The sequence below is a fragment of the Clarias gariepinus genome, chromosome 8 (assembly GCF_024256425.1).
Source record: "Clarias gariepinus isolate MV-2021 ecotype Netherlands chromosome 8, CGAR_prim_01v2, whole genome shotgun sequence".
Taxonomy (NCBI): Eukaryota; Metazoa; Chordata; class Actinopteri; order Siluriformes; family Clariidae; genus Clarias; species Clarias gariepinus.
The window spans coordinates 1,275,091-1,303,070 of record NC_071107.1 but is presented as its reverse complement, the minus strand read 5'-3'; the positions used below and the strand labels follow the sequence as shown (position 1 = coordinate 1,303,070).

At 37.9% G+C, this 27,980-nt stretch overlaps 2 protein-coding genes across 9 annotated transcripts in view; both read left to right on the top strand.

The window, feature by feature from the left end:
* Nucleotides 1–6,744, top strand: part of zgc:154142 (uncharacterized protein LOC555481 homolog) — a 61,189-nt gene extending 54,445 nt beyond the window's left edge. For both annotated transcript variants that reach the window (XM_053501397.1, XM_053501396.1), the window contains exons 17-25: nucleotides 513–731; nucleotides 1,606–1,746; nucleotides 1,854–2,072; nucleotides 2,271–2,450; nucleotides 3,543–3,655; nucleotides 3,748–3,842; nucleotides 4,328–4,608; nucleotides 4,719–4,879; nucleotides 6,323–6,744. In XM_053501397.1, the coding sequence (XP_053357372.1) occupies nucleotides 513–731; nucleotides 1,606–1,746; nucleotides 1,854–2,072; nucleotides 2,271–2,450; nucleotides 3,543–3,655; nucleotides 3,748–3,842; nucleotides 4,328–4,608; nucleotides 4,719–4,879; nucleotides 6,323–6,520 (1,607 nt within the window). In that variant the 3' untranslated portion in view covers nucleotides 6,521–6,744. The remainder of the gene's footprint in view (nucleotides 1–512; nucleotides 732–1,605; nucleotides 1,747–1,853; nucleotides 2,073–2,270; nucleotides 2,451–3,542; nucleotides 3,656–3,747; nucleotides 3,843–4,327; nucleotides 4,609–4,718; nucleotides 4,880–6,322) is intronic.
* Nucleotides 6,745–7,387: 643 nt separating this feature from the next.
* The window catches only part of fam13a (family with sequence similarity 13 member A), a 77,818-nt gene continuing 57,225 nt past the window's right edge, over nucleotides 7,388–27,980 (top strand). For 4 of the 7 annotated variants that reach the window (XM_053501522.1, XM_053501520.1, XM_053501519.1 and 1 more), the window contains exons 1-5: nucleotides 14,225–14,516; nucleotides 19,572–19,781; nucleotides 22,471–22,648; nucleotides 25,528–25,675; nucleotides 27,296–27,385. In XM_053501522.1, the coding sequence (XP_053357497.1) occupies nucleotides 14,240–14,516; nucleotides 19,572–19,781; nucleotides 22,471–22,648; nucleotides 25,528–25,675; nucleotides 27,296–27,385 (903 nt within the window). In that variant the 5' untranslated portion in view covers nucleotides 14,225–14,239. Of the gene's footprint in view, nucleotides 7,621–14,224; nucleotides 14,517–19,571; nucleotides 19,782–22,470; nucleotides 22,649–25,527; nucleotides 25,676–27,295; nucleotides 27,386–27,980 lie in introns of those variants that run through there. The other 3 variants (XM_053501523.1, XM_053501526.1, XM_053501521.1) reach the window with 1 other exon arrangement.

Genomic DNA, 27,980 nt, shown 5'->3' with positions numbered 1-27,980 from the left:
TATTTTTTTAATCAAATTTATTATTATTATTATTATTATTATTATTAAATAATAATAATAATAATAATAATAATGTTTGCCTCTTTTTTTCCCTCCATATAACATATTTAACTAATTTGGGAGACATTAATTATCTAGCTTGTGCTCTGCCTCCATAATTCCTGGTTGCCTAGCAACAGTGTCTTCACGACTTTAAGTGCTAAACACTGAGCGTTTTATATGTTCATATGTCAAAGGTACAGGTTGGAGTACAGTATTTCCCAGAATTCTCAGTCCAACAACGAACTAATACGATTGCAGTCACATGAACATGCGATTTGGTATCAAAACTACAGTCTGAGATGCTGTCACAGAAAACTAATCAACACCTACTGACTAATTAGAATCAAGAAATTAACAATGCTCTGGTTTATTCTGTAGTTTCTTCCTTTAACTGTCCAGTAGAATAGTTTATATTTAATAGCCTTAATGACAATTCCTTCTCTTCTCTGCTTATTGCTGTTGTTTTTCAGCTTCTGGTTGTGGTGGGCCGATGGACCAGACTGGCCCTGCAGGTGTTTTGGCCTCAATGAATCACCCCAAGAGTTATAAGAATGAAGCCCAATGCCGCTGGAACATCCGTGTACCCGCAGGCAAACGCGTGCAACTTCACTTTGAATCGTTCTCAGTACAGGAGAGCCAGATGTGCCTGAGTGACAGCGTCTCCATCTCAGACCACATCAGCCCTCTGGGTATGCAGCGTGTCAGGAAATATTCATTTAATATGTATATATATATATATAGTAACTTAATATAACAGAATGCACAGAATATAATATTATATAATGAAATATTAAGTAAAGATATACAGTATGCAAAATTTAAAAAATCTAATAATTTGAACATAATTAAATCAAAAGTTTTTTAAATGTGAATATGGATTTTAGTTTTTAAAGAAAGCTTTTTCTACGACTTTGTATATAACAAATAATAGAAACATACATACAGTATATATGTTTATATATATATATATATATATATATATATATATATAAACATAGTTATATACTGACATTTTTTTAATGTTAGTTATACAGCATATTCACATTTTCCATGTACTGTATATAAGTTATAAGAAACTAAAATAATCAGTAACTATGTCTTAAATTTAATGTATATAGTGTCATTTTACTAATATAATTGTGACTTAAAAAAATACTAGAAATACTTCTAAGAAAAAAAAGTTTTATCAAAAATACATTACAACTAATACATTTGAAAAAAATATATTAAGGATGGATTAAAAGTATTAATTTATAGAGCAGGGTGTTCATTTATTTTTTATTCATATTAAAATACTTTTATATGATTATATTCATTTTGTGGCAAATTGCAGTATAATTAAAATAACTACCATGGCTACAGAGAGTCTGTGTTTCTGAATGAAGGTTGACTTAATTTTTTTACCTTTTTTTTTTTTTAACTCATGAATTTATGAAAATTTATGGGGCCAAAAAGGAAAAAAATTAATATTGATACTAATATGCATCAAGTGTTATAAGCATTTAATTGCCAAAACTGTAAGACAAACAGTCAACATGGGCTTGTTTTTATTTTCTCCTTCAGGAACACGCTGTGGTGCATATCCTCCAGGAGATGTGGTTTCTGCTGGTGAAACACTGACCGTCCGTTTCTCCTCCAATAACAGAGTGGTGGACACAGGTTTCAGAGCCACATGGAAAGCTGTGAACCCGACTGATATCGACAGTAAGTCTTTCACACACAGATCACATTAGAACATGCTACCATAATCTGTGTATACAAGACAAATTCATTATTGAGTTCCCACTCTCTCATGTCCTGTGTGGTTATAGTTGCCTGTGGTGGAGAGTTCACCAGCCAGCAGGGGGAGCTAGTCTCACCCAACTGGCCAAATAACTATCCAAACCAAACCGTCTGCACGTGGATCATCTCGAGTCCGTCGGCCAAGAGTCTACACATCGTCTTCACACATTTTGAGCTGCAAGCAGTTAACATCCTGGGCAAGTGTGTGGACTTTGTGGAGGTGTTTGATGCAGCTGGAAATTCACAAGGTGAGAGCACACAAACAGGTTCAGACAGGAAGTTATCCTCCTCTGTTTATCCGTCTATCTTTCTGTTTAAACATCGTACCCATCACACTAGCTAAGAATCGACTTAGCAATGTGTGAGGATGTTACAGCACCCTCTGCTGGTCAAAACCATGATTTCAACTTCTTTGATCCTTGGTTTGGGAATTCTTTGTTTCCCAGGTCAGTTCTGTGGATACGTTCCACCAAAAATAAATATCTCTGGAGACAAAGCCACCGTGCGCTTCCTTACCAATGACGCACAACAGCAGAAGGGTTTCCGTGGTTACTGGACTACCGATCCGAGTGTGTTTCCCACCCTGGCACCTCTGCCGCCAAACCCGTGGGACAGCGTGAAGATCGGTAAGATTGGGGATTTGTTAGTTTTTTTTTATAACAACAACAGCCCATTAGCAGTTCTAACTTCAATTCAAACCACATCGTAACATCTACCGGAATTAAACAAACAAATTAAAAATATATATAAATGAACCATTTAATTGTTCATATGATTAGGATTTATACTTGAAATACTTAGTAGTTTATCAAATACGGAAGGAGACTCCAGTGTCAGAAAAACAATTAGAGGTTGAACTGTATGTTTTCCCCATGGGGAAATGCCTCTGTGCGTAGTGGTTTACATATATATGAAGGCTGTACCAAATGTAATGCAAAAGTGGGCAAAACTCATTTATTTACTAACATAGATTGTTTTCAGGTTGGTAAAGTAACTCTTCCTCTATACCATCAGTCCTGTGTCATTCCAACAGTAAAGCATCCTAAGACCTTTCATGTGTGGTCGGTTCTCAGCCATGGGAGTGGGCTTAATCACAATTTTACCTAAGAACACAGCCATGAATAAAGAACGGTACAGAAACATCCTCCGATAGCAACTTCTCCCAACCATCTACGAACAGTTTAGTGAAAAACAATGCCCTTTACAGGATGATGGAGCTTCTCGCCAAGTGACTCTGGGAACAAAACATGGAAATTTTGGGTGCATGACCAGGAAACTCCCTAGACCTTAATCCCGTTGAGAACTTGTGGTGCAGTCCTTAAAAACCCACAAATTCTCACAATGTCAAAGGATTAATTATGTAGGAATGGGCTGCGCCATCGGTCAGGGTGTGGCACATTAGTTGATTGACAGCATAGACAGCAGAGTTTTTGAAAAAAGAATCAACACTGCAAATATTGACTCGTACTTCATATAATTGCAAATATTGACGGTGACTTCATATAATTGTCACTAAAAGCCTTTGACACTTATGAAATGATTGTAATTATACTTCAGTAGACCAAAGTAACATCTGACACAAAGATCTAAAAACATTGAAGCAGCATACTTAAAAAATTAATTTTTGTGTCTCTCTCAAAACTTTTGGCCCAGATATATAGTTATAGATGTGGTTATATATGTTCTTATATGTTCTATGGTTATTTCTCTCCTCACAGACTGGCCTGCAGATTGTGGGTCTCCCGCAGTGCCTCCAGTTACCTCTGTGATGAGGGTCGTTAATGGAATAGAGGCTAAACCTCATTCCTGGCCATGGCAAGTCTCTATGCAGGTGAGAACGCAGGATGAGAATGAGACACAGTTACTCGTCACTATGGTTAGATCTCAGTGGCAGTAATGGATGTGTTTATGTGTATTCATCAGGCCAAAATGCTTCCTATTCTGCCTTTCCAACATGCTTGTGGTGGCTCATTGATCCATGAGCATTGGGTCCTGACTGCTGCCCACTGTTTCTCACAGTAAGAAACACATCGACACACATATGCAGCACAAGGCCCTAAAAGGTTCCGCACCCAAGACAAATAGAGATTTCCTCAATATCTAGAGTTGTTTTGTGTATCTATAAATCATCCAATTGGTGATCAATCCATGCTTCCATCAACCCATCCATGAAAATCATCCACCATCCATCTTCTAGCTCATCTATCATTACATGCATCTACTTACCAACAGATTCACCAACACTATAACCCCATCTGTCATCCATCCATATATCAATCCATTCATCCACCAACCTATCCGTATATCCATCCAGATGTACATTAATCTATTCTGTAATTCTTCCATAAGCCTATTTGTCCAATGCTTGCTTCCATCTATCCATTAATCTACCCATCATTTACACATTCATCTAAAAAAGTATCCACAGTCCAACCTATTGTGGAGTTCCTTTTCCATATCTGAACTCCCTTCTCTGTATATCTCCCTTCTCTGTCTTCTTAAGAGTCTCAGTTCCTAGTTCTTGGCAGATGTGTTTTGGGAAACACCACATAAACGCCAGTATAGATGGACCCACAGAGGTTTGCGTTCCTGTGATCGCCATTATCTCGCACAAAGATTTCGTCTACCCCGAGATCAATGATGTCATCAATGACATTGCCTTGGTGCGTCTGGCCAAGCCCGTGTCCATGACTCGGGAGATCAGTCCTGTGTGTTTGCCTAAACCCGAGTCCCTAATGCCTGCTGGCCACTTCTGCTACGTCACTGGTTGGGGAGCTGAGAAAGGTCAGGAAACTTCTCAGAAACTGTCAGTTCTACCTAATTATAGTTGTAAATTGAATAATAAATTTTGTTGCCATCAGAGTGACTTTTAGTTCAGCATGTTTGTCTTACAGGTAGTATAATTCCTGTGGTGGCTAAGAAACTGAACCAGGCTCCTCTTCCTATTGTCTCCTACGAGACGTGCAGTAAACCAAACTACTGGTGGGACAATGTGCGGCCTTCGATGGTATGCGCTGGCTACGAGTCTCCTGATGAGCTCAAATCTGCCTGCCAGGTATGTCATAAAACTGTATATGCACTATAAGTTTCACCATTATATACAGTACTAGTAAAAAGACTTTCCTGCTTTTTATTTCTTTCTACACTATAAAACAATGCCAAAGGTATCCAAAATCTCATTTGAAAGATGTATCTGCTGCTTCTGCTCTGTAAAGCTTCATAACGGCTCTAATCTGAGGTGCTGGTTGTTAATTGGTGATTTCTGAGGCTGGTGACTCTAAATGAACTTCTCCTCTGCAGCAGAGCTCAGTTTTGGTCTTCATGAGAGACAGTTTCATCATGGAGCTTGATGGGTTTTACAAACGCACTAGACACAGTACTGTTCTTGTAGGAACTGTTCCAGAACAGCTGACCTTCATGTCGTAAATGAACAACTGACTGTTATCGTTGTAATTAAATAGTGCCATATGTGTTATTTCAAAGTTTAAAAACATGATTGTTCTAGAACGTAGAAAACGAATCTATACTCGTGTCCAAACATATTGACATCAGTGTCTGACCTCACAAATGCGCTTCTGGAGGAACGGTCAAAAATTCCCATAAGCACACTCCTAAACCTTATGGAAAGCCTTCCCAGAAGACTTGAAGCTGTTATATCTGCAAAGGGGGCGGGGCCAATATCATATTTAACTCTATGGATTAAGAATTTGATGTAACTTAAGTTCAGATGCATGAGAAGGAATATGAGTGAATACTTTTGGCAATGTAGTGTATATACACAGATGCATCTCAATAAATTAGAATATCATCAAAAAGTTTATTTTTTTTTTAGAATTCTTTGGCTGTAAGCCATAATCATAAGAATTAAAAAGAAATAAACACTTTAAATATGAATCTATGTATCTATACATTGAGATGCATCTGTATATAATATATATATATATTCCACATCATGTCTGCATAACAAAGTACAGGACAGTATTTGGAGCTTTTCTATTTTAGTCATCTTTCATTATATTCAAGAAACCCTACAGTATCGCAACAGGAATTGTGTAGGCTTCATAGGAAAGTCAGTGATGTAATGCCTAAAGCTGTACAATACAAATGGGTGACAGTCAGGCAGGAGTCTCGTGGGACCCAGTGCAGTTACATAAGCTCTCACTGTCACTCATAATTGCACAGTGACAGTGAGAGCTGTGTTATATAAAACCCTGAAAGTCGCTGGTTTGTGGCTATGCACTCAGAATCACCATGTAGCCTCATATAATTAAATGTGTCTACATTATGTCCCATTTTCTTGGACCATTGGTGTCTAATTTTAAAGCTGTCTGACTAACATCAAGGGTCCATGAGTTTGGAGACACAGTTCAAAACCGACATGCAGATTAGTAACTATATACTGTACTCGCTACTATATACTGTACTATGCATTTTTTTTTTTTTTTTTTTATTCCTTTTTGTTAAACACTTAACCCTCTCTCCCATTCTCCTTGCTCAGGGTGACTCAGGTGGGCCATTCGTGTGTAAACCAGCTGCCACTGGCTCCCTTTGGGAGGTGCACGGAGTGGTGAGCTTCGGCCCTCGTGGCTGCATCAAGGACAAAAAGCCGTCCGTGTTTACTCGAGTCTCAGCTTTTACCCACTGGATAGAGGACAACGTCAAGCGATACGTCTATGAAAACACTCCAGCTGCTTAAATCTGAGCAAGAACACACGGGAATAAGCTGTCCATGGCTTTCTCACTTTAATTATATATTTAATTATGATTATTACTATTGCTTTATTAATATTTATTTAGAATAATAATATTTATTCTAACTGACAATTTCATGAATATGTCAAAACTTACGTCTAACAGTGGAAGCATAAAGCTTCAAGGGAAATAAAATAACCTCTCACTTTAATAAAACTCTTTTTTATGACAAAATCTAAACTTTGTTGAGTATTTGTTTAGTTTAAAACAATGCTTAGTTATTTCAGATGCTAATAAACAGTATGTCGGAATAACTTTAAGAGTATAACGTGTGATATGAGCATCTCATGTGATCTAGATGTTTCTCTCTAGATCATTTAGTAAAAAAAATGATGCAATGATTATTATTTGATCTTCACTACTTTGTTATTAATACATGTTTATATATATATATATATATATATATATATATATATATATATATATATATATATATATATATAAACATGATTCTGTACATTGCTTAATGTTAAAAATGTAATAACATTATATTTATATAATGTTATATTTACATCATACATGTGTAGTAAATACGTGCAGCATTTACAGCATATAAAGAGCTTTATGGAGTTATTTATTTCACTCTCAATGTGAAAAAGTTAGTGAACCCCAAGTTGTGAAAGAAGAAAATGAATAAGCCCATGCTGCATGGACAGCACTTTCACCCCCGAGCAAAGACACACTCAAAGATTCATGCTTCTGGTCACATGACCCATGCAGCCAGCCAATCAGAGTGCAGGGCTCAGATTTCAGTTCAAGAGGAGGCTCTAATCTGTGTAGAGGTTTTCAGAAAAGGAGGCTGACTTGAAGGACTCCCCTCTGTCTCCGAGTCAATCCAGACTTTGTTAAGACTTCCACACCAGACTACAAATGGTCGCCGAATGGACTGAATTCAAGGTTCTTGGCTTCGGGATTTCTTCTGGAATGTTTCTTGGACCCGTGTGAGGAGGAGGAGGGGGTGGATTTAGGGAATTCATCCCTCTTTCTTTAAAGCTACCACCTAGAAGAAGTGAGAGAATGGGGGCAGGAGCACTCACCATCTGTGTAAGTATGGGGGAAAAAAAGTCAGGCTGGGGATCCTTTTAAGGCAGAGGGACGGACCTTTAAATACAGAGACGGACACTTAAGACCAAGACGGGCTTTTAGGGTAAAGCGTTAGAAAGACATGTTGGTTTTCTAAAGAGGAAAAAAGTTGAGAAAGAGCAAGACAGCCAATTACGCAGTTTGAGAGTGTGTGTGTGTGTGTGTCTTTTCTTGGCTGTCATCCTAGACATGACTTTGGGCAAAGACAGTTTGCTCTCTGTGGTCAGGTTTTTCCCCACGGCCTCGGCTTTAAAAAACTTCTTTTGCTACGGTAAGCCAGCTTTCTGCACCAACATTCCTAGTGAAAGGCTGGAGATTTTCCCTCTAAAAACTAGACATTTCTTTTTCTCTTTTGGTAGTTGAACGTGACCTTCTGTGGATGTGAAAGAAGAGGCCACGCAGGTCCCTTAAAACATCCAGTTATTGTGCATTCATGGAAAAAGAAAGAAAGAAAGGAAGTTTGCTAATAGTAAAGCTGTCCTGTGTTTTTTAGTGCCTGAAGCCCATTACATCGGCATGATCATGTTCTCTCCAGTGCAGCTGTTGCTGGTGGTCTTCTGAGCTCCAACATATACTGGAACAGTTGCTCCTCAGCCCACACAGAACGAAAGAAAGAGAGGAATTGAGAATGAAAAAAAAAGAAAGACGGAGCATGCTGAGACCTGCGGCCGCTCGTGCAGAGGAGAGGACGAAGAGTATTGCCTCTGACTTCTTAGATAAAAACAAAGCCTTATTTACAGATAATTACGTAAAAGACTGAGGATTGGGAATAAATCCAATGTTTTAGACAGACTCTAATTCAAGCACAGAGTCGAGCAGCTGTAGGGTGCGACTTTAGTTCTCTGGCAGTCCTGAGGGTTTGAATTCATCACCATCTGGACATTAAAGTTCATCTGAAAATGACTTTTAGTGCAAAATAGTTCTTGAGGATATGGCATGTCCAAAACAATGCACTATTCACCTTAAAGTGCACCTTTTTCAACATTTTGTTTAGCTCATGTAACCCCTTAATGCACTGAAATAAGAATTAACAATATATATATATATATATATATATATATATATATATATATATATATATATATATATATATATATATATATTATAACCTTACAATGCAGAGTATATAATTACAAACAATTGTAACTGCTATAGCTGCCAAGCTGTATCACATCACACATTATTGGTTCTTTTCGAATAATATCACTTATTGGTTTATTCTTCTTATACCAGAATGTTGCAATTTTTTCATTTTTCATTTATTTGAGAATTTCTTTTAAAGTTGTGACGTTTTCACGAAACAAGTCGATTCCAGTTATTACTTTATAATTTAGTAGCTATTACAGCGGTCATTCCCTCACCCTCTTTTAGAGTCTAATACAGCTTGTTACTGGGAAGCAACAAAAAATCATCCTAAAAACATTTGTTTTTTCATTAAATTTATATCCACTTATAGTTATGTTTCAAGTTGTAGTCAAGTCCACAATATTAAATAGTTCTTGTTATCCCTGTAAAACACACTGCTGCATGTACACTGTGCTCATTTGGAACGCCACGCATTGACATCGTTAGAAATTAATTTAAAATTTTAACTCATTGCAATATTAACATAAGAAAGCATAGTGCCTCTGTCTCAGATCACATACTTGTTAACAATTTGACGGTTATTGCGTATTAACACTGACTGATTAGTGTTAGATAGAGTTTTGAACATCACGCATCAATAGGGATATTTAGTAAATATTGTAACTGGTATATATTTAAGGGTATTATCAGCTATTAAAAAAAAAATATATATATATATATATATATATATATATATATTTTTATTTATATATATATTTATATATATATATCTGTAGTGTCCGTAACCATGTCGTCCAAATTCATGTTGCAACATCTTAACAATTTTGCATTTTAGAAGAATACACTTTGTCAGCTTTATGTCTTTTCATGTGAAATCTAAACTGGCCAAGTTTCATCAGAATGACAGTTAAGATTGTTGAAAGATTTTTTTTTTTTTAAAGTTACAGACACTAAAACATAAAAGGGCATGAAATTTTATTTAACAAACGTGTTTCTTTTAACCTGATAAAAATATAAATGTGTATGCGTATTTAGAAAAAAAAAAGCATGGATCAAGAGATAAGAAGTATTAAGTATTCTGAAAAATGGAGTTATATGATCTTATCTAAAAATGTACTTTTTCACCTACAGTAGGTGAGACCCTTTTTAGCACCAATAATTTTCCCCCTTTGCGATTGATAAAGTATTCCATCTTATTATATGGACAGTTTGTTAAAGGAGTCTATGGAATTTTTTATAAACTGAAATTTATGCTTGGTTGGAAGAAGCTCGGACACCCCTGTCCTAGTGGGTACAGAATACCCAGAATGCACTTTGCTGTTTGTAGGGAATGTGATTAAGATAGGGGTAGTCATCTGTATGAGTCAGCTCAGCCTGAGAGAGATCAGACATGTCAGGAGCAGCTGGTAAAGGAAGTCTGAGCTTTCACGGCAGGTGGGGGAGGAACCGGAGAGTAATCGACACTTCTGTCGGAAACAATGAAGAAAGTGCCATTGGTAATTAAAGAGCATTGTCAAGGAGATGGCCAGCGTGTGGATCGTTACCTAGAGCTGAATAAGTAGTGGTTTGTGTTCCAGGTAGACGATTATGAGTCTGTAGTGAATTAAAAAGAAAGAAAAAAAAAAAACCCTCAGGGTGTACATTCATAAAGGTGGTGTTTAATGGTATTTGTTCTGTTGTGCAATATTGTCCCCCCCCCTCTCTCTCTTACTTTCACTCTGCTTTATCTTTTTTTCCGTAATTCCAACTATTATCATTCAATCCTGAGTCCTGGAAGGGTTACTCAACATAATGGTCTTAGCTTTAGTGGTATACCGCTCACCTTAACTTCTTAAATCACCAGGAAGAGTGAGAGTCATTTATAGGGCTTATAAATCAACTATTTATAGAGGTTGATGAATAACACGGTTTAAGTCTAATAACTTGAGATTGAAGGAGTTATGTGAGTTTAATGAATGTGGGATAAAACTTTGTTTTCATGACTTAGGTGGTTGTAATCATAAAATCTACTTGTACCTCTGTGACGGGAAAGATGGAGAGCTATTTGTCTGGGTGATCTTTGAGGAGCCACAGTGTCTGTGTGTGTTCTAAAGAGCCTTTGATCAGAGTCTGTAGACCTGCAATTAGGTTTGTAAAAGGGAAATGCGTGAAAACGGCCCCAATACTCATGTTTTTTAAATCCAAATGAGAATGCATGTACAGTACACTGCATGGCAAAAAAAAAAAAAAAGTTTCAGAAGGGTCGAATTATTGTTCCACAGCAAGCAAAGAAAACAACGAAGGAGATTTGAATTGACTGGAACCGAGTTAACACATTATCAGAACCTAGGAGGATAGTGTGGACCTGTCAACCTCCTGGAAGAAATCTGGTTAGAAACTAATCACTTAATGATTGCAGATCACTGAAACACCTGGTGAAGTTGCATGGTAAAAATAAAATTAGCAGTAAATAGCAGAGCTGTGTTTAATCGTTAAAGTAATAGCATTTCCACACACACACACACACACACACACACACATTGTAATGAAAACTTACAGACTTGGGTCTAAACATTTTGAGAGCTAGGGCGCATAAAGATTAAAGACTTAGTTTGGAGCGATGGAGAAAAGTCATGTGACCTGATGAGTCCTGACTGAGCCTATTCCAGAGTGATGGGCGTGTCAGGGTGAGAAGGGAAGGACATGAAGCGATTCTCCCATCATGCATAGTGTCCACTGAACAAGCCTCTGGAGACAGTGTTATGATCTGGGGTTGATCAGTTACTCAGGTCTAGACTCAGTAACGTTATGGGGCAATAAAATGTATGTATGGAGGGTTATCTTTTTAACTGATGGAACAGGCGGCCATATTCCAGGACTCAGTGTGTGTGTGTGTGTGTGTGTGTGAGTGTGTGATCAAAGCTAAAGACGAATGAATGAAATATTAGAGTGTGTGATTTATTATTTATTTTGTTTGTTTTTTGGTCAGGCGGTATTGTGTTTTATTTCCTGATTTACACTCTGACATCTCTGTGTGTGTATCTCACGGGTTGCTATGGAAACCGCCTGTGGCGCGCGTGGCAGCATCCAGTTTAGTAATTAATAAATTAATTAATTTCATTCTACTAAAACCTCAAGATGAGCAGATGTTATGGATTTTAAAGCGAAGTTAAGATGCTAATGGTGTTGATTTTCCTGCATGTGTTTGTCTCTTGTCATGAACAGCTGTTACTAGTCCGGTGTGAATGTCAATTAAAGTCAATTTATGCGGAATGTTTAATTTTAAAGCAAAATGCATGTAAAGCTCATACGTCATCATCAGCACATCTTCAGGAATAAGAAAGGCTTTAATTATCCACTTATTTTATTTTATTTTTTTAAGAATTGACACAGTTAAATCAAAGCAAAGGTTTAGAAAATAGAAATGAATTAAATTTTCTTCTGGTTCCCGAGTCCAGGTCAATGAACTTCCCAGTTTTCACTATTTTTACCTACAAAGTTTGCCAACACTTTATTTTAACGTCCTAATTTTTTTATGCTTTGTATGATTCTTATGTCTGCTTATAGATCCGTATGTATAACCCTGACCTTCTGTATGCAAACATTCAGTTCAATTTTTTCAATTTACATATCACGTTTAACAATGGTCATTGTCACAAAGTAGATTTGCACTTCAATTATCATCTATACGTCATCGTCACAGGCGTCACGGAGATTTAGGGCGCAAGGCGGGGTACACACACACACATGCTTATTTACACACTACGGGCAACTTGGAAACACCGATTAGCCCAACACGCGAGTCTTTGGAGTGTGGGAGGAAACCAGAGTACCCGGAGGAAATCTACTAAGCATAGGAAGAACATGCAAACTCCATGCACACAGACCCAGAGGTGGGGATCCGAACCCTACATAGACATTGGCAGTTGCATGATGGGAAGAGTTTAAGCCACCAGTCATGATTCACAAAACGTCTTAGCAAGAGGGAACTGGGGTTTAATCTTCTATGCATGTTCCACATTCTATATATATACTGTATATAAACAGAAATTGTGTTTGTCCAGCGTCCCTCACCGTGGAACACTGCAGTGTCATTGAATGTACCTGTTGGCAGCATCGTCACCTTTCATGTCATACTGTGATGTAATAATATGTGCCTGTGCGCTACTGTCTACCGTTACCTGTGAATGGACGTCCGGTCAACCCACCACCGCTCCTCACGCTGCTCCAATGTTTCGCAGTTCCTCACTGTTACAGTTGGTCAGGAACGCTTGTGACACGCTTACTGTATGACATAAAAGGTTAATGATGATGCTGTGACACTCATGTGACCGAGCTACCTGTAAACACAAACCCCGGCCACTGGCCAAACAGGATTTATATTTTATATATAGAGAGAGAGAAAAGAGATGTGCTTGTTCTCGACGTTTTTCGCGACATCATCGTTTCTATGTTAACATGCTGGCGGCACAGTGGCTTACTGGTTAGCACTCGCACCTCCAGGTCCCGGGTTCGATTCCTGCGTCGGGTCTGTGTATGTGCATTTCGATGCTCTTCTCCCTGTGCTTTGTTGGTTTCCTCCCACAGTCCAAAGACCTGCAGATTAGGCTAATCGCTGTTCCCAAATTGCATGTAGTTTGTGAATGTTGACTGGAAGTCCTACCCCAGTTGTACAAAATGAGTTAAATCCAACGTTCATCACTGGTGGAGACCTTCCCTAGTTGGACTACAGAGATTTCTAGATGGATGGACGGATGGATGTTGACAAAGTGATGTTTTGTTTAAGGAGATGCGTACCATTTTTGGTAAGAGTCTCAACTGTCAGAGCACTTTGAGGTTTCTCGGTAATATGAACCTTATTCTTTATTATCTTTAAGGAGGAGAATAAATTTAATGTTGCTGAAGGTTGACAAGTATAACTAAACTGAAAAGTGTTATTTAGAAATATTTAAAAAAGGGGGATTATTTACAGAAATATGGCTACAGTCAGTAATTCTATACAAAAAGTGCACCTTTACATGGACATGTATTGTACGTATTGTAAGTGTGTGCAATAAAGTAGACCTTTTCTTGCTTCAGTAGTTCAGATAATGGTTTCTAACGAAGCCTGTTCTACTTATAATTGTTCATTGTTCTAGCTGCAGGATCACACTTACATGCCTTTGTTGTGATCGTTATAAAATACAACAAAAAAAAACAGAATTCCTTTAAGAGAATATTCCCAAACAGCCCGATTACACGCTCAATAAAAGCTCCGTCAGCTGTCTGTTCCGTGTGATAAGTCTTTGCTCGCTCTGGGCTTCGCCTCCCTTTCCTTGAGATAAGCCTTTGCTTGCTTTAGCCGACTCCCTTAACTACAGGTGCGCAGCAACCGGAGCCCTGAACCCTCTCCCCGCAGGAGCTGGTGCGCTCCCTACGCTCTCTGAGACACGCCATTCTGTTCTGTCACATTAGACACAACATCCCGTCCCCGTAGAGCCTCTCCAGAATGAGAGAGCGCGCGGGAAACGCCACGATGTGGCCGAAGGCAGCCGTGCCCGTGGTTGACTTTTCTACTGTCTTGTGTTTCTCCAAGCACAATAAAACAGCCGTGCAGATCAAGATCAGGGAGGACATGAAGAAGATGGTTCATCTGCCCGTGCTGAAGAATCTGCCGACTTCTGGGACGTCCGGAGGGAAGCACGGTCAGAGGGTGTTCGGGGTGGCCCTGACGGAGCTCAGCAGATTGGGCTTGGTGAAGGACGGCGTGCCCTCGGTGATGAGGAGCATGGTGGAGTTCCTCAGACAGCATGGTGAGTAAAAGTGGACTGTACAGTAATGATAAGATAAAGTAAAGCAAATGTCATTATCTTTCTTTAAAACTGTACAATTCTTAATTTAATTTATGGTCATTATAGAATCAAACACAAAAATAATAATGAATCACACCCAGAGCATATTATACTGAATGATATGCAAAAAAAAATAGTTTATTTCATAACTTTTATAGTCTCAGGTTTGCTAAAATAAAGAAACAACTCCAACAAAATGCCTTCAAAGGCTATGAATATGATTAGAGTCAATGTTTAGTAAAAGGCAGAAACAGTTGGTTAAAAGCCTGTTTAATTTGTTACTATGTTGTTTTTACCTTGAAGGTATGAAACCACTGTGATTTGACTCTCAGTGTTTGTAAAAGCACGGATAATATACCCATACTATATCAAAAATAAAAACATTAAAAAGGAAATAGACCACTAATAGGTCTGGAGTGAGGGGGTGGTGGTGTAGGGGTTTAACTCTGTGACATCATACCTCCAGGGGCAGAGGGTTCGAGTCCACTCCAGTCTCCCTGTGATTGGGTTGGGTTTCCACCTACAGACGTGCAGATTAGCATAAGTGTTGTTTCCAATTTCATAGTGGATGAGTGTGTGTGTGATTGTAATAGATTGGCACCCGTCCAGGGTGTACCCCACTTCATGACCAGAGTCACCCATTGGGTCCTGGACTCCTCTATAGGACAAGCTGGAGTGAGTGAGTGAGTGAGTAGATCTGGAGTGTTTTATTTATCTTGTATATTTCTTTTTCATTCAAACATAAATCAAATTATTTAAAAAAATAAACAATGCAAAAATAAGCATTAATCAGGAAATTAATACAAAAAGAAATAAGTTTTATCTTTAAAATAAAATAACATTCTATCATCAGGAATCATGAGCCACTTTGGTGATAATGTTTCGGGATCGTAAGATTCTCGCGGTAATACTTTAAACCCGTCTGAGTCTTGCATTAGGGGTGGATTTGTGAGGAAGATCCACTTATCCCTCATCCGTGGATAACATATACAGTATATTAGTGATGTCATGTTATATACAGTATACTGTTACTGAGTGAACAAATTATGCTTTTGTTTAATTTAATTGGTTTCGATTAATATTTTGTTTCAAATGTCATATCAAGCTCCACTATTGATCCAGAAATCACTGCTGTTAGTTCAGGTCCACTCCAGGGTTTAACATTTTCTAACTCATCTGAACTCTAACTCAAAACCTGTATATATATATATTAGTGCTGTCAAAATTAGCGCGTTAACGCATGCGATTAATTTGAAATATTTAACGCATTGAAAACATTTAACGCAATTAACGCGGTTGCAGTTTTTTTTTTATTTCCTGTTGTGGCCGACGTGTGTTCAACGTGCAAAGAAGTATGGATAAGACCAAGGAAGGACTTTTAGATGGAAAGTTTCAGTATAAAACTCTGCCGGATGGTTCTGTGGATAAAACTAAAGTAATCTGTACATTTTGCAAAGCCGAATTTAAATACCACAGAAGTAATTCGTCTTTGACATATCACTTAAAAGCAAAACACCCCATCGAAACAATCTCTACAGGGCCTCGCCAATGTAAATTGCATTGATTGTTTTGAAATTCAAATGACACAAATGGCACATACCTGTGTTTTTATTTCTGTAATAAATATGGCTTTCAAGCCAACAGTTAATTTGGAGGATATTAATGGTTTATTGCAGGTATGATGTTACTTACATGAGAAAATCTGTGTTACAAGTTAAACAAAAATTTCAATAAACAATCATATTTTAATTTAAATAGTTTTATTGTCTTGAAATTGTCTTGAGTTTACATTAATTATTTACATTTACATATCCAAAAAGTTTCAGTCTTTTAATTGTGATTAATCGCGATTAATTGCAAAAAAAATGTGCGATTAATTAGTTAATTTTTTTTAATCGATTGACAGCACTAATATATATATATATATATATATATATATATATATATATATATATATATATATATATATATATATATATAAAACTTTTTAGCAAGTGAATATAATCCAGTGTTTTCTATAAGATTACAAAAAAAATTAAATAATTTCAGTTCTCATTCACTGGCAAATAATCATGCTTTTAATTTGTAGACATTAATGCATAAAATCTAAACGTCTCCCAACAGAACAAGACTTTATTAAGCTTGAAATTAGGTTTATTAATCTTATAGTTGTTTAAAATTTAAAACATTTGGAAGTACTTGCTAAATTATAACTTATGACAATAGATTTTTGCTTGCTAAGATTTTTTTTTGTATGTATGTAAACACTAATTCTGAGTCTTGGTCCTTCTCTTTGTCCCCCAATTTGCATCATTCCCGTATTTATTTTGTTTGCTAGATTGTTTAAAGTTGCTTGTGTGTGCTGGAATTAAAGTTTTTCACTTGCACTTACTGTACGTAAGTTAAGTGAGAACCTGGTGATTAAATCCATAGAGTGATTTACTGAAAACAGAAAGCAGGTGAGCTGACAATCAGAGGAGTTAAATAATATTTTAATAAGGGAATATATCTTGAATATAGTTACATTTATTTACAGTTTCTTAACATAAATTTACAACAAAATCAGACTTTACAGATTCCTAAACTGCAGTTAAGGACATTATAGCAAGTGAAATATTCTTGAATCTAGGTGAATTGTGAGGAGTCTAACAGTACGCTATTTATTCAGGATTTTTTTTTTTCTTTCAGCACGAATCAATTACAGGTTTGCTTTTATAGATTTTAAAGTTCCACTGAACATAAAACAGGAGAATAAAGAAATGATGTTGCTTTTGATTTATACTGTACATAAATCACATTCATCTTCACGCGTGTCAGAAATTTCGACATGATCTGATGATCTCACGATACATAACGAGAGAGCTGCAGACGTCTGTCTGAGGTCAGGGTTAGCCGTGATGTCTTTACTCTACTGAACTGATTTATACGCCGTCCATGGGAGTCTGAACACATCGTCCATGCTAGAGTCATCTTTAATGAAATTAGCTGCTAGAAAACAGCTGTCCTGTGCTTCCTGTCAAATCAGGCAGCCTTTATACACTTTACAATTCTCGCCTAGCCAGGCATTCCTCTTCCTAATGCAATTCAGGGGAAACTATAACGACGTTAGGGCGTATTTATCAAACTGGATATGAGCGCAGTGTATTTTTAAATCATATGCAGAGGCATTTACACAAGATATCCATTTCTTTTAGGGAAAAATAGCTAACTTTGTGTGAATTTATATAAAATCTGATAAATCATATTTAACTTGTGAATTACTGCAACTTCATATACACACTAGGCTAAGCATTTATATCATATTCACTCAGATTTATTTATGAATTAATTACATAAAGAATGCATTTTAAAATAAATATGTTAAAGGGTTAAGAGTTAAGACAAAGATAATAAATTATGGCACCCCAGAGAAGGAGAAAAGAACAAGTGTATCACTGATGCGCTGCGGTGGCTAAGCTGCATTACTGGAAGATGGAGCGCTTTCTGAATGCCGCACATAGGTGGCGCTGTTTCATTCTCGAGTTCTTTATTGTTATTTTCAGCTCAGGCAGAGTTGCGTCGGTGTCATTAAATGTAATCGCACTCAGATCTAGTGCTGAATGGGATTTATCAAAACCCTGTACATACAGTACATGAATACAAGAAGAGTTATAGTACGTACAGTATGTTGTATTCCTGATTGATTGATGTCACACACTTGTATTTCATGTCTTTTAAGAAGTTGCTGGTTTCTCCAAGTTTATAAAACATCAATAGAACAGCCATAAATGTAACCTGACTCCAGAGAGTGCATTTTGTTTTTCAGCGAATACAAACTTTCACCTCCTTTTATTGAACACATTTTCACAGGCTGCACTTTGACCATAATGTTTTGTCAATATGTGAACTGGCAGGTCAGGCGTATTGTTATGTGGACCAGCAATATCTCAAAGTCAATAGCGTTGTGACATGCTGGTTTAGTCCTGGACATAAACAGGCGCATTATAGCGCTAGTGTAAACAGAGCATCCGCCAGTGTTTACAGTGAGTTATGAGTTCTGGATGAAGATATAAATATGCACACTGGAAGAAGAAATAATATTTGAACAAATGCTAGGTCGAGGGTAAAATCATTTCTGCTCATGATGACTTTGTAGAAGCGAACCTGACCGTACGGAGGGGACTCTTAGCATGATTTATGGAGGATATTATGTCAAGACATCGCTCGTTATTATTCCTTTTAGTTTGAATTGTAATACTCCAGTCTATTTTTTTATACAGTTCAAGTTGAATTACTATTACTATTTACTTTAGCCACAAGATAAATACTCTCACCTTACGTGTAGTGTCTGTAACGTTTTTACTCAAATCTTTTAATGATCCTAATTTATCATTTAGATAAAACTTGGCCAATTTAGATTTTACATAAAAAGACATAAACCTGAACAAGTGTATTATTTTGTAAAATTTTGCAACATGAATTTGACATGGTTACGGACACTACAGAATTTTTTTTTTGGGGGGGGAATCCTTAATTTTGCACAGAATGCTTTAATTTAAGGAAAACATTTTTACAGGTCATACGCTTCTAGAAGCTTAGACCAATTTTAGTATCAATACTCATAAAGAAATATGAATCATTTGCATTTTAAATGATTATTGTTTGAAGTGAGACAGTATACCGCTGAAAAATGGCAATTTTTAAGTCGCACATAAAATCATTTTCTAGAGAAGCGAGATCGGTCACTTCCATGTTGCATAAACTTCACAAGTAGCTTCTTTGGCCGCAATCATTTTCTGTATTATATGTATACCATAAAAAAAAAATTAAATCAGCGCCATTGCTGTGTTTTGGTCGAGTAGATTTTATCCTGCTTTTGTTTCACAGACTGCAGTTCTTTTTATTTTCCACTGGATGGCAGTACAGCACAGAGTCCGCCGCTGTCGTACTCAACACCACAGCTCGGTACAGCGTCTCAGCTTGAAGCTTCATGATTAGTGGAAAAACTGACTGTATGGCTGTTTGTCTTATTTTCAGGGCTGCAGCAGGAGGGTTTGTTCCGCGTGAGCGCCAGCGTGCGCGCCGTGGAGAGTCTGAAGCAGAGGCTGGACCGGGGAGACGAGGTGGCTCTCGAGCATGAGGTTGAGGTCTGCGCCGTGGCCAGTTTGCTCAAGCTGTACCTCAGAGAGCTTCCCGAGGGCCTCGTTCACTCCGACATCCACAACACACTCGTTCAGCTGTATAACGGTGAGACACACACTCATGCAACCTCACGAGCCAACAGTGCAGCTATGCTGGAGTGACTCAGTGGGGTGTCATCTGCATGAGGTCACTGGAAAGGCCCAAGAGATTTGCCGTAACCCGTGCTCTCCAAAATGCTCCTTAATCAGATTTTAGCCGAGAAATAAAACAATCTGCTGTGATGGGAAAATATCGAACAATAGTGGAATGAGGAAACGGAAACAACCTGTAATGCTTTATTTTACTGATACCACAGCAACGTTCCTCCAGTTACAATTACTATACATGAGAGATTATCATAAGCAGTGGAAACTTCATGTCTTCTATAGAAATATAAGAGAGGTTTCATCTGGACGTTGGGTCAAAACTCGCTCTTCCAATCACATCTTTAGGTTTCATACATTGGAGGACCAGAAACCAGTCTCAGTCTCTCAGTCTCTCAGTCTTCTGTCTGTCTGTCCTTCTGTCCAGACAGATTTTGAGACTTCGCCAGGCCTAAAGTTAAACCTGCAGCACAAAAAAAAAAACGACATGTTGAGTAAAAGTGAAGTTATGACCAGTTTTGTGTCGGATTATAAACCGACGGCGACAGTTTTGACCGACGGAGACGTGTCAAACTGAGGACGTGTCTTAAATCGAACGCTGGACAGAATGTAATGCATCTCCTGCAGACCTTAGATCTCTGCCAGAAGTTTAATCCGCACTATAAATCAAATCATAATGTTGAGTAAAAGCGATGTTATGAACAGTTATGTGTCAGATTTAATAATCTACTTTAAAGAATTATATCTTTTTTCAGAAGTGTATTTGTTCGACAACTTAGTGTAAACAAGGCGTAAGATACGAAACCTTACAGAATGGGATTTCTGACATGTACGCGGGCTTTAACCTCGAATAATAATAATAATAATAATAATAATAACAATAATAATAATAATAATAATAATAATAATAACAATAATAATAACAATAATAATAATAATAACAATAATAATAATAATAATAATCACTGATTACATTAAAGATCAGCAGATTTTTTTAGCTTTAACCTTTTAACTCTTTCTAAAAATATTTTTCCCGTTAGCGTATTAACGCTAGTATTTAATGAAATCGCACATTCATTTGATTATTGTAAATTAAACAGACATTCTTCTCGCACTTAGTTTTTCCCCTCCTGAGTCACTTTATAAACCAGAGACTCAATTACCAGAGGCTTAGCCAGAACCTCTGAGGTGTTTAAAATGCCCCGTGAAGGAGTTTGCCCTCCGTGGTTCTGTCTGTAAGCTGAAGCATTTCGGGCAGATTTGTGTTGCTGGTAAAGTACCCTGTGGGTATAGATGATTAAATGAAGTAAGAGGTAAACAGTTTGTCTAGGACCGCAGCCAGGAAATGCATTAAAGAACAAAAACTCCCGGCTTTAACAGCAACATAACTGTAAGTGTACTGATGTAACGTCCATATCAGAAAAGAGTGTTTGGGGAAAGGAGGAAGACGCGTATGGATCTGTGAGACGACACAACGATCCCACAAGTCTTAAGTTGCGCAAAAACGCACAGCTGTTTCTTATTTCCCGGTAACAGCGCGCACACCGTGTTTTATTTGTTCGAGGGTGACTATCCAAGAGGATTTAAATCCAGACTCGAGTCGATGACCTGAAAGTGCCGCTCTCAGGACGTCCTGCACAGGTGGAGCGCGCGGCAGCTCGGGGAAGCCGAGCGTCTCCGGGTCTTTGTTTTGTGTGAGGTCACAGAATGTATACGTGCAGGTAACATTTTGCTTGGACATGTGATAATGCCATCAGGTGACAGAATCTGGGAATTCCCCCCTGAAATCAGGGCAGGAAATAGGATTAGAGCAGTCATGCTTTCTCACTGAGTGGGAATCTGAGTAACGCAGATTCCCACTTAGAGAGGTTTGACGCAGTTTGGTTAAAGTCAGTAGGAAGGTGAGTGTAAACAATGAAGAACAATAAATAGCACGAGGTCAATAGTCTGGAGGGTATGAGTCAGGTACGCTGGAGACTCGTTACAAATCCTGATTTATTTACTAGTTGTGTCTGTGTGTGTGTGTGTGTGTGTGTGTGTGCCCTCCGATGAATTGGCACCCTGTCCAGGGATAGGATCCAGGCCCCCCGCGACCCTGAATACGGGATCAAGCGGTATACAGTATAAGATAAATGAATAAATTTATAAATGTTGTTATTCTGAGTCAAATTGGTGTTTCTTTATGTTTTTGTTGTTCAGTTGAAGTTACACATTAACATATTTAAACAAACATCAAATCCGATGCTGGCTTTCAATCCTACACTTCATCAGCTGATTGTCTCAAGTATGACTCAAGTCTAAATAAAACGTGCATTCACACACGCACACACACACACACACACACACACACCTGTTACCACAGCTATTACATTCAGAGTCATCCGTATTTTCCCATCACCTCTGAATCAGCCCATCTAAAGGGTTTAAAGGTTCACCTTTCACCCAATTACGAAACCCGTGCTGACTCTGCATCCTCCTGTTTCCTGTTCCAGATGTCTTATCTTACGCTTCATTTCTATTCTGTAATAGACAAAAATACTTTTTTTTTCTTCTGTAGAGTAGCCCGTAAGGAAGGAAGGAGTTCTCATGCCATTTATGTTTATAATCCGAGTCGTTGTGTGTGTGTGTGTGTGTGTGTGTGTTTTGTTTAGAATCCAATGAGGATGAGTTCTGCAAGAACATGCGAGAACTCCTGCTAAAGTTACCAGACGTCCATTACAGCGTCCTGCGCTACCTGTGCCACTTCCTCACCCAGGTGGAACAGCAGCAGAGCCACAACCGCATGACTGCCTTCAACCTGGCAACCGTGTTCGGCCCTAACGTGTTCCAGTGAGTGTAAAAGCACTGCTGAGTATTTACAGTACAGCTTCGGGTTGCCAGATTGATATCTTTTAAATAGGTTAGATTAAAAAGCCTTTATTATTTTACATTCAATATGCAATTTGGTGGGTTTAATGTCAAAATACGACAATAACAACAACAACAACAACAACACATGCACAAAAATATATGTTTTTATCTTTTGTCTATAGGAATATATTACTGTGTGTTACGCTATATCTCCTGATAATGACTGTTTTTGTATTAAGGAGGAGAAGGAGTGAGTTTGCACTCAGAGAATGTTTATTTGGATTATGCCAGTAAGCGATGTCTGTATACTCAGACAGGACAGCACTTCCCCAGACAGACACACAGACTGTCTCAGGGTCGGCATTATAAAAAAAAAAAAAAAGATACTAAACTAAAAAAAGCATAGAGCAAAGGAAGTCTAGCCCTAGAGATGGAAAGATGGTTCATATTTAACACACTCTAGTCATCGCACAGTTGTTTTTTTTAGCTCGGCTACAGTTTGCATCTCTCGATGTACTGGTTTAACAAGAGAACCACTAATAACTTGCAGAGTTATTTACTCAATATACATTTTTTTAGATATCTTATTCACTTAGTAATTTTACAGTTCACTTGTCTGCTCTTAACTGCTGGTTTCCACCAAATCCACAGCATGACTTACTTCAAGAAAAGAAAAGTAAACTATGAAAACAGAACCTTCAAAGATGAATGGACAGATCAGTGGACTTTTATTCTTCCTGCAGGAAGTTTTAACCCAGTTTGTCTTATACGTCCCAATAAAAAGCAGTAATGTGAAGTGCCACTATGTGATAAAACACGAGGTGTTGATGCAAATATATCCGCAGCAGTCAGAGGTACCGGATCTGAGAGCCCGGTAGGACAGAGCAAATGTTTAATACACAAAGGAAATATACACAGCCATTAAAATCAAACTGTTCACATGTTTAACGTTCTTACTAAAAACTGACGATAAATATTATCGAAATGCTTATTTTTTATAGACTTACAATGACCGCACATATAGAGATCTGAACCCTAACACAAACATTAAAGTCGGACCTTGTCCCAAATTCCTGAATTTGAATTCTTTACCCCCTGATCTACATCGACCACTGACATGTGATGCGCTTGCAGACTTTCCTCCTTGTCTTTATCACAAGTATGTGGAAGGTCGTGACACCAAATTACTCAACTCTTATTTTTAGCCTAACAAACGATCGACCTCTGAAACAAGCGCACTTTTAGAGTCACAGTCACCCAGGTTACTGTTTTGCTTTAAAGCGTAGAGGTCAGAGGACACTGTAGAGGACACAGCGAACGTCATGGGACGTCACACTTCGTCACATGTTCCACTACATGTCAGTGAGCAGCTGAGAGGTGTTGTGTTGGCCATGTGCGTGAACTTTTACCCACATAATCCGGGTTTTTTTTTTTTTTTTTGGTTTATTATGTAAAATGTAGGGATGCAACAAATAAAAAAAATCATTTTAGATAAGTATCAGTTTATTTATTTTTGCTTCTTTTAACAAATAGAATTTAGTTTCCCATTAATTGCATGTAGAGCTTAAAGAGCGAAATTGGAACCTTCTTCCTTTGAACAGTAGTGAATGAAGAATTCATAATAATTGAAATACTTATTATCTCGGTTAATTTTGATGAAATTTGCATTTATAATTGGGATACAGTATGATTTATAGTACAGATGTTATTATTCGGCCTGATTTTTATTGAAGTGAAAAGGTTTTCAACAGTGCAAAGGGGGATTATTTTGGTTCGGTATGACCTGGCAACCACGGCCTGTACACAACCTGTGGGTGAGAGACTGAAAGTGAGAAAAATACAATTAATTAGAGAGTTTAAGTAAGTGAAAGTATCATTTGTGTGCAGGTTTTTCACCCAGGAATGGGCCCAAATATAACTCCATACAACTGCAGTAAAATTTTATTTTGCACTATAAATTTTGCAGTTCATCTGCATCTAACTTAAAAACCTTAACCAATAAAAGCCAGTACAATTAGATCAGCTGGTTTGAATAAATAAAATGCGATGTTCTAGTAGACGTAAGCCATTGGGAAATGTAACAAGGTGTCTGAGCTGTGAGTCAGGGATCGAAAGTTTCAAAAATAGTACAATAGGTTATGTGTCACTTTATGCAACAATGAAGTATTACAGTACTTTACTGTTAATATATTTACATTTCCCTAGATAAGGCCGTGCACAGTATAGTTTATATAATTACTAGGAAAAAAACCCCGACAGACTTCAGATGCGGTAATGTTTAAAACTACCATTAGACAAAGACACATTATTCACCAAATTGCATCCTGCGGTAAACTGGCGTAGCAGACAGACGTGACTTTGCTGTAATATCATCACAGATTATCTGAGATAAGGTGTGTGTTTTCAGCTTCAGGTTTGTTTTTATTCCAGCTCACATCCTCAACAATGGACAAACAAGTTAAAGCTTGCGTGTACTGTACGTACTGTACAGCAACGTCACGGCCAAGTAATCCACAGATTCAAGCTAGTGTTATGATATAAGCTGCCACTAATGGCTGTTTTCAAATGCTTGCTTTTCCCAGCAATTGTTTTAATTAGTGTTCAACCGAATATTGCTTAAAAAAAAAAGAAGCTTTCCGGAGGTGACGGTAATGCAGAATCATCATCTCTACCAAAATGAATGCTTTGATACCTCGTAAACAAACGGTGGCTGTGGCTCAGCCCTCTGTGCATGATTTCATGGCTCTCATGATGAAGCCCCCCGCACTCGAATGCGCTTGGAACTGTTTGGATCTCTGTGTGAGGATTGCTATAGTGTAATCAGTTTAACGGTGTTCTGGTTCTCTTTTCTTTCCCAGTGTGTCCCCTGGTTTTGAAGGCATCCAGGAGCAGGATGTCTGTAATAAAATCACGGCCAGGCTCATTGAAGACTACAGCACCATATTTGAGCCAGACGGAGGAGAGAAGCTGCACAAAACCCAGCCTTCCAACATCCTCATGGTGAAAGTAGGTGCAGAGACACACTAATGTTTTTCCACATTGTCTCAAACAAAAAGCAGGATCATGTAAGCATAAAGTAACTGTACATGACACTCAGGTTCAACCATGTTTCAGTACAGTATTTAGATAATACACTATCAATGCAAGAATCATCTCCATCAGTCCCGTGAGTGTCGTTTGAAACTATCATCAAATCATCGAGCTCTTTCTGTTAGAGGCATGCACGGAAGGAAAGGGTTATTGATGTTATTGATATGCAAACCCATTTAATTTTTTTTAGGACCGGATCACTGTGAGCACTGTGAGTTCATCGTTGTGGTGCAAGTGCAAGAAACGTACATCTCATATCTGCCTGTATGATTATATCCTTTGTATGCAAGATCAGATCTTCGTAGGTATTTCTGTGCAGTGCCATGCATCTGAAAAGAGCTGTTCTTGGCCACACAGACACATAATTAAACAAAGCAATTGGATAAATCTGGTGCATACAACTCTGCAAACATGCGGGCAAAAATGTGATGTATGGAATTGTGCACCCAAGGCACAATTCAGAAGGACAATGTGAAACAAAGTTGCTATTTGAAAGCAAACTTGTCATTATAAGCCCCGCCCTCAAATTAACCCCAGAGTCTGCCCTGGGTCCTGATCCAAACATGGGTACAATTGTATAAATTTAATCCGTTCCGAAGGAAAGTTCTTAAAGTGAACTTTTGTATTGTGAAACACGTTGTCCCATAGGAAATAATATAAATGCAAATAATCCGTTCCAGCCGCCCCGAAATATTACCAGTGTTACCAATTTCCAGCATTATAATCATATTTTTTTTGCAAATAACAACAATAAAAACATTAAAAAAAAACTCATAAATAAAGTTAAATATATGAAATAAATAAAACATTAAACCTCACCTAACCTTAATTTATGATTCCTTTTGGCACCGGCTGCTTTAAAAACCAAACTGAAAACGGCTCCCTTTTCTTCTTGCTTACTAACATTCTTGGGCCCCATGGTGCTACGTCTTCACTAAATCTTACACACCCCCAAACCCCACAAAAAATATGTAAACTCGCTACGCTTGGCTTTCCACTGCTTTGCATGGTGAGGGAAATTTCACATTAAAATGCTTACAGAAAAAAAGTCCAGAAATGTTTTTATTATAATAATAATAATAATAATAATAATAATAATAATAATAATAATAAGGGCTACAGAATTTGGTGCGTCCATACCATAAACATCCCATTAGAACTGGTTTTCTCACCAGCATACTGTATAGTACATGCACGGTTCGAGATTGGAAGTCACCTTGACAATCCTGTGACGTCACGCTTGACCACAACCCGCGGGAACCTGTTTTGCTGATGCAGAATGACGACTAGATGAACTCATTGCTTAGAACGAGTTCGGATTGTTCAGGTGATGGACGCGGCATCATTTTGTGACGTACTGTTTTTCTGTGGAGTTTTGTATGGATCTTAATTCAGCGTGTCATTTCCAGGTGAATGCCATTTCACATATGGGTATGATACAAAGCCACAGTGCATACCTGTGCCATATGTGCTTTGTGAGTAAGCAGTGTCACATGAGCCCATGTGAACTCTTTGCACTCATTGTTTTGTTCCCAGGAGGCCCACATAGATACAGCGCACACCGATACCATGTCAACATGTCCACCGACACCAAAAGCACCCACTCCACTTCCCAGAAAGAAAAAGGTACACGCGTGTGTGTTTTGGAGTTTGTGTGGTTGTTTGTACATTTGTAAACCATTTGCTATCGTACATGATGCCAGCGTGTTGTTGTTGTTGGTAATGTAAATCAGGCACGGTAACCTGGAGTGACCAGCATGTCCCATATAACTGTCTATCACCCACTCAGTGTGAAAGTAAGATCTTTGCAGCTCATAAATAGGGTTGTTCAGGTATGGTATTTTTGAAAAAATTAAGGGAAGACCTAGTTTTAGCTAATTGGATATTTTGCAAGGTGTGACAGACAAGCACTCTTTAAGACCTGCAGTGCTTTGAATGAGGATTTGCTTTTAAGAAAAATCCCTTTGAATCTTTGAACATCCTGCAAAGCACCAATAAATCCAACGTTAAAAAAGAAAAATTTTAAAACTGTGACTCTGCCTAGAGTTGGTTGGAGAATGGCCATCAGTGACCAGGTAAAGAGGGCAATTAGCAAAAAACAAAGTAGATTAAGTAGATGGAGAGATTCAACCTCAAAAGAGAGAAACTGATCAAAGGAAAACCTTTACCTTGACACTTACTCATTCTTTACACTGCTTTATCCTGTATTCAGGGTTGAGGG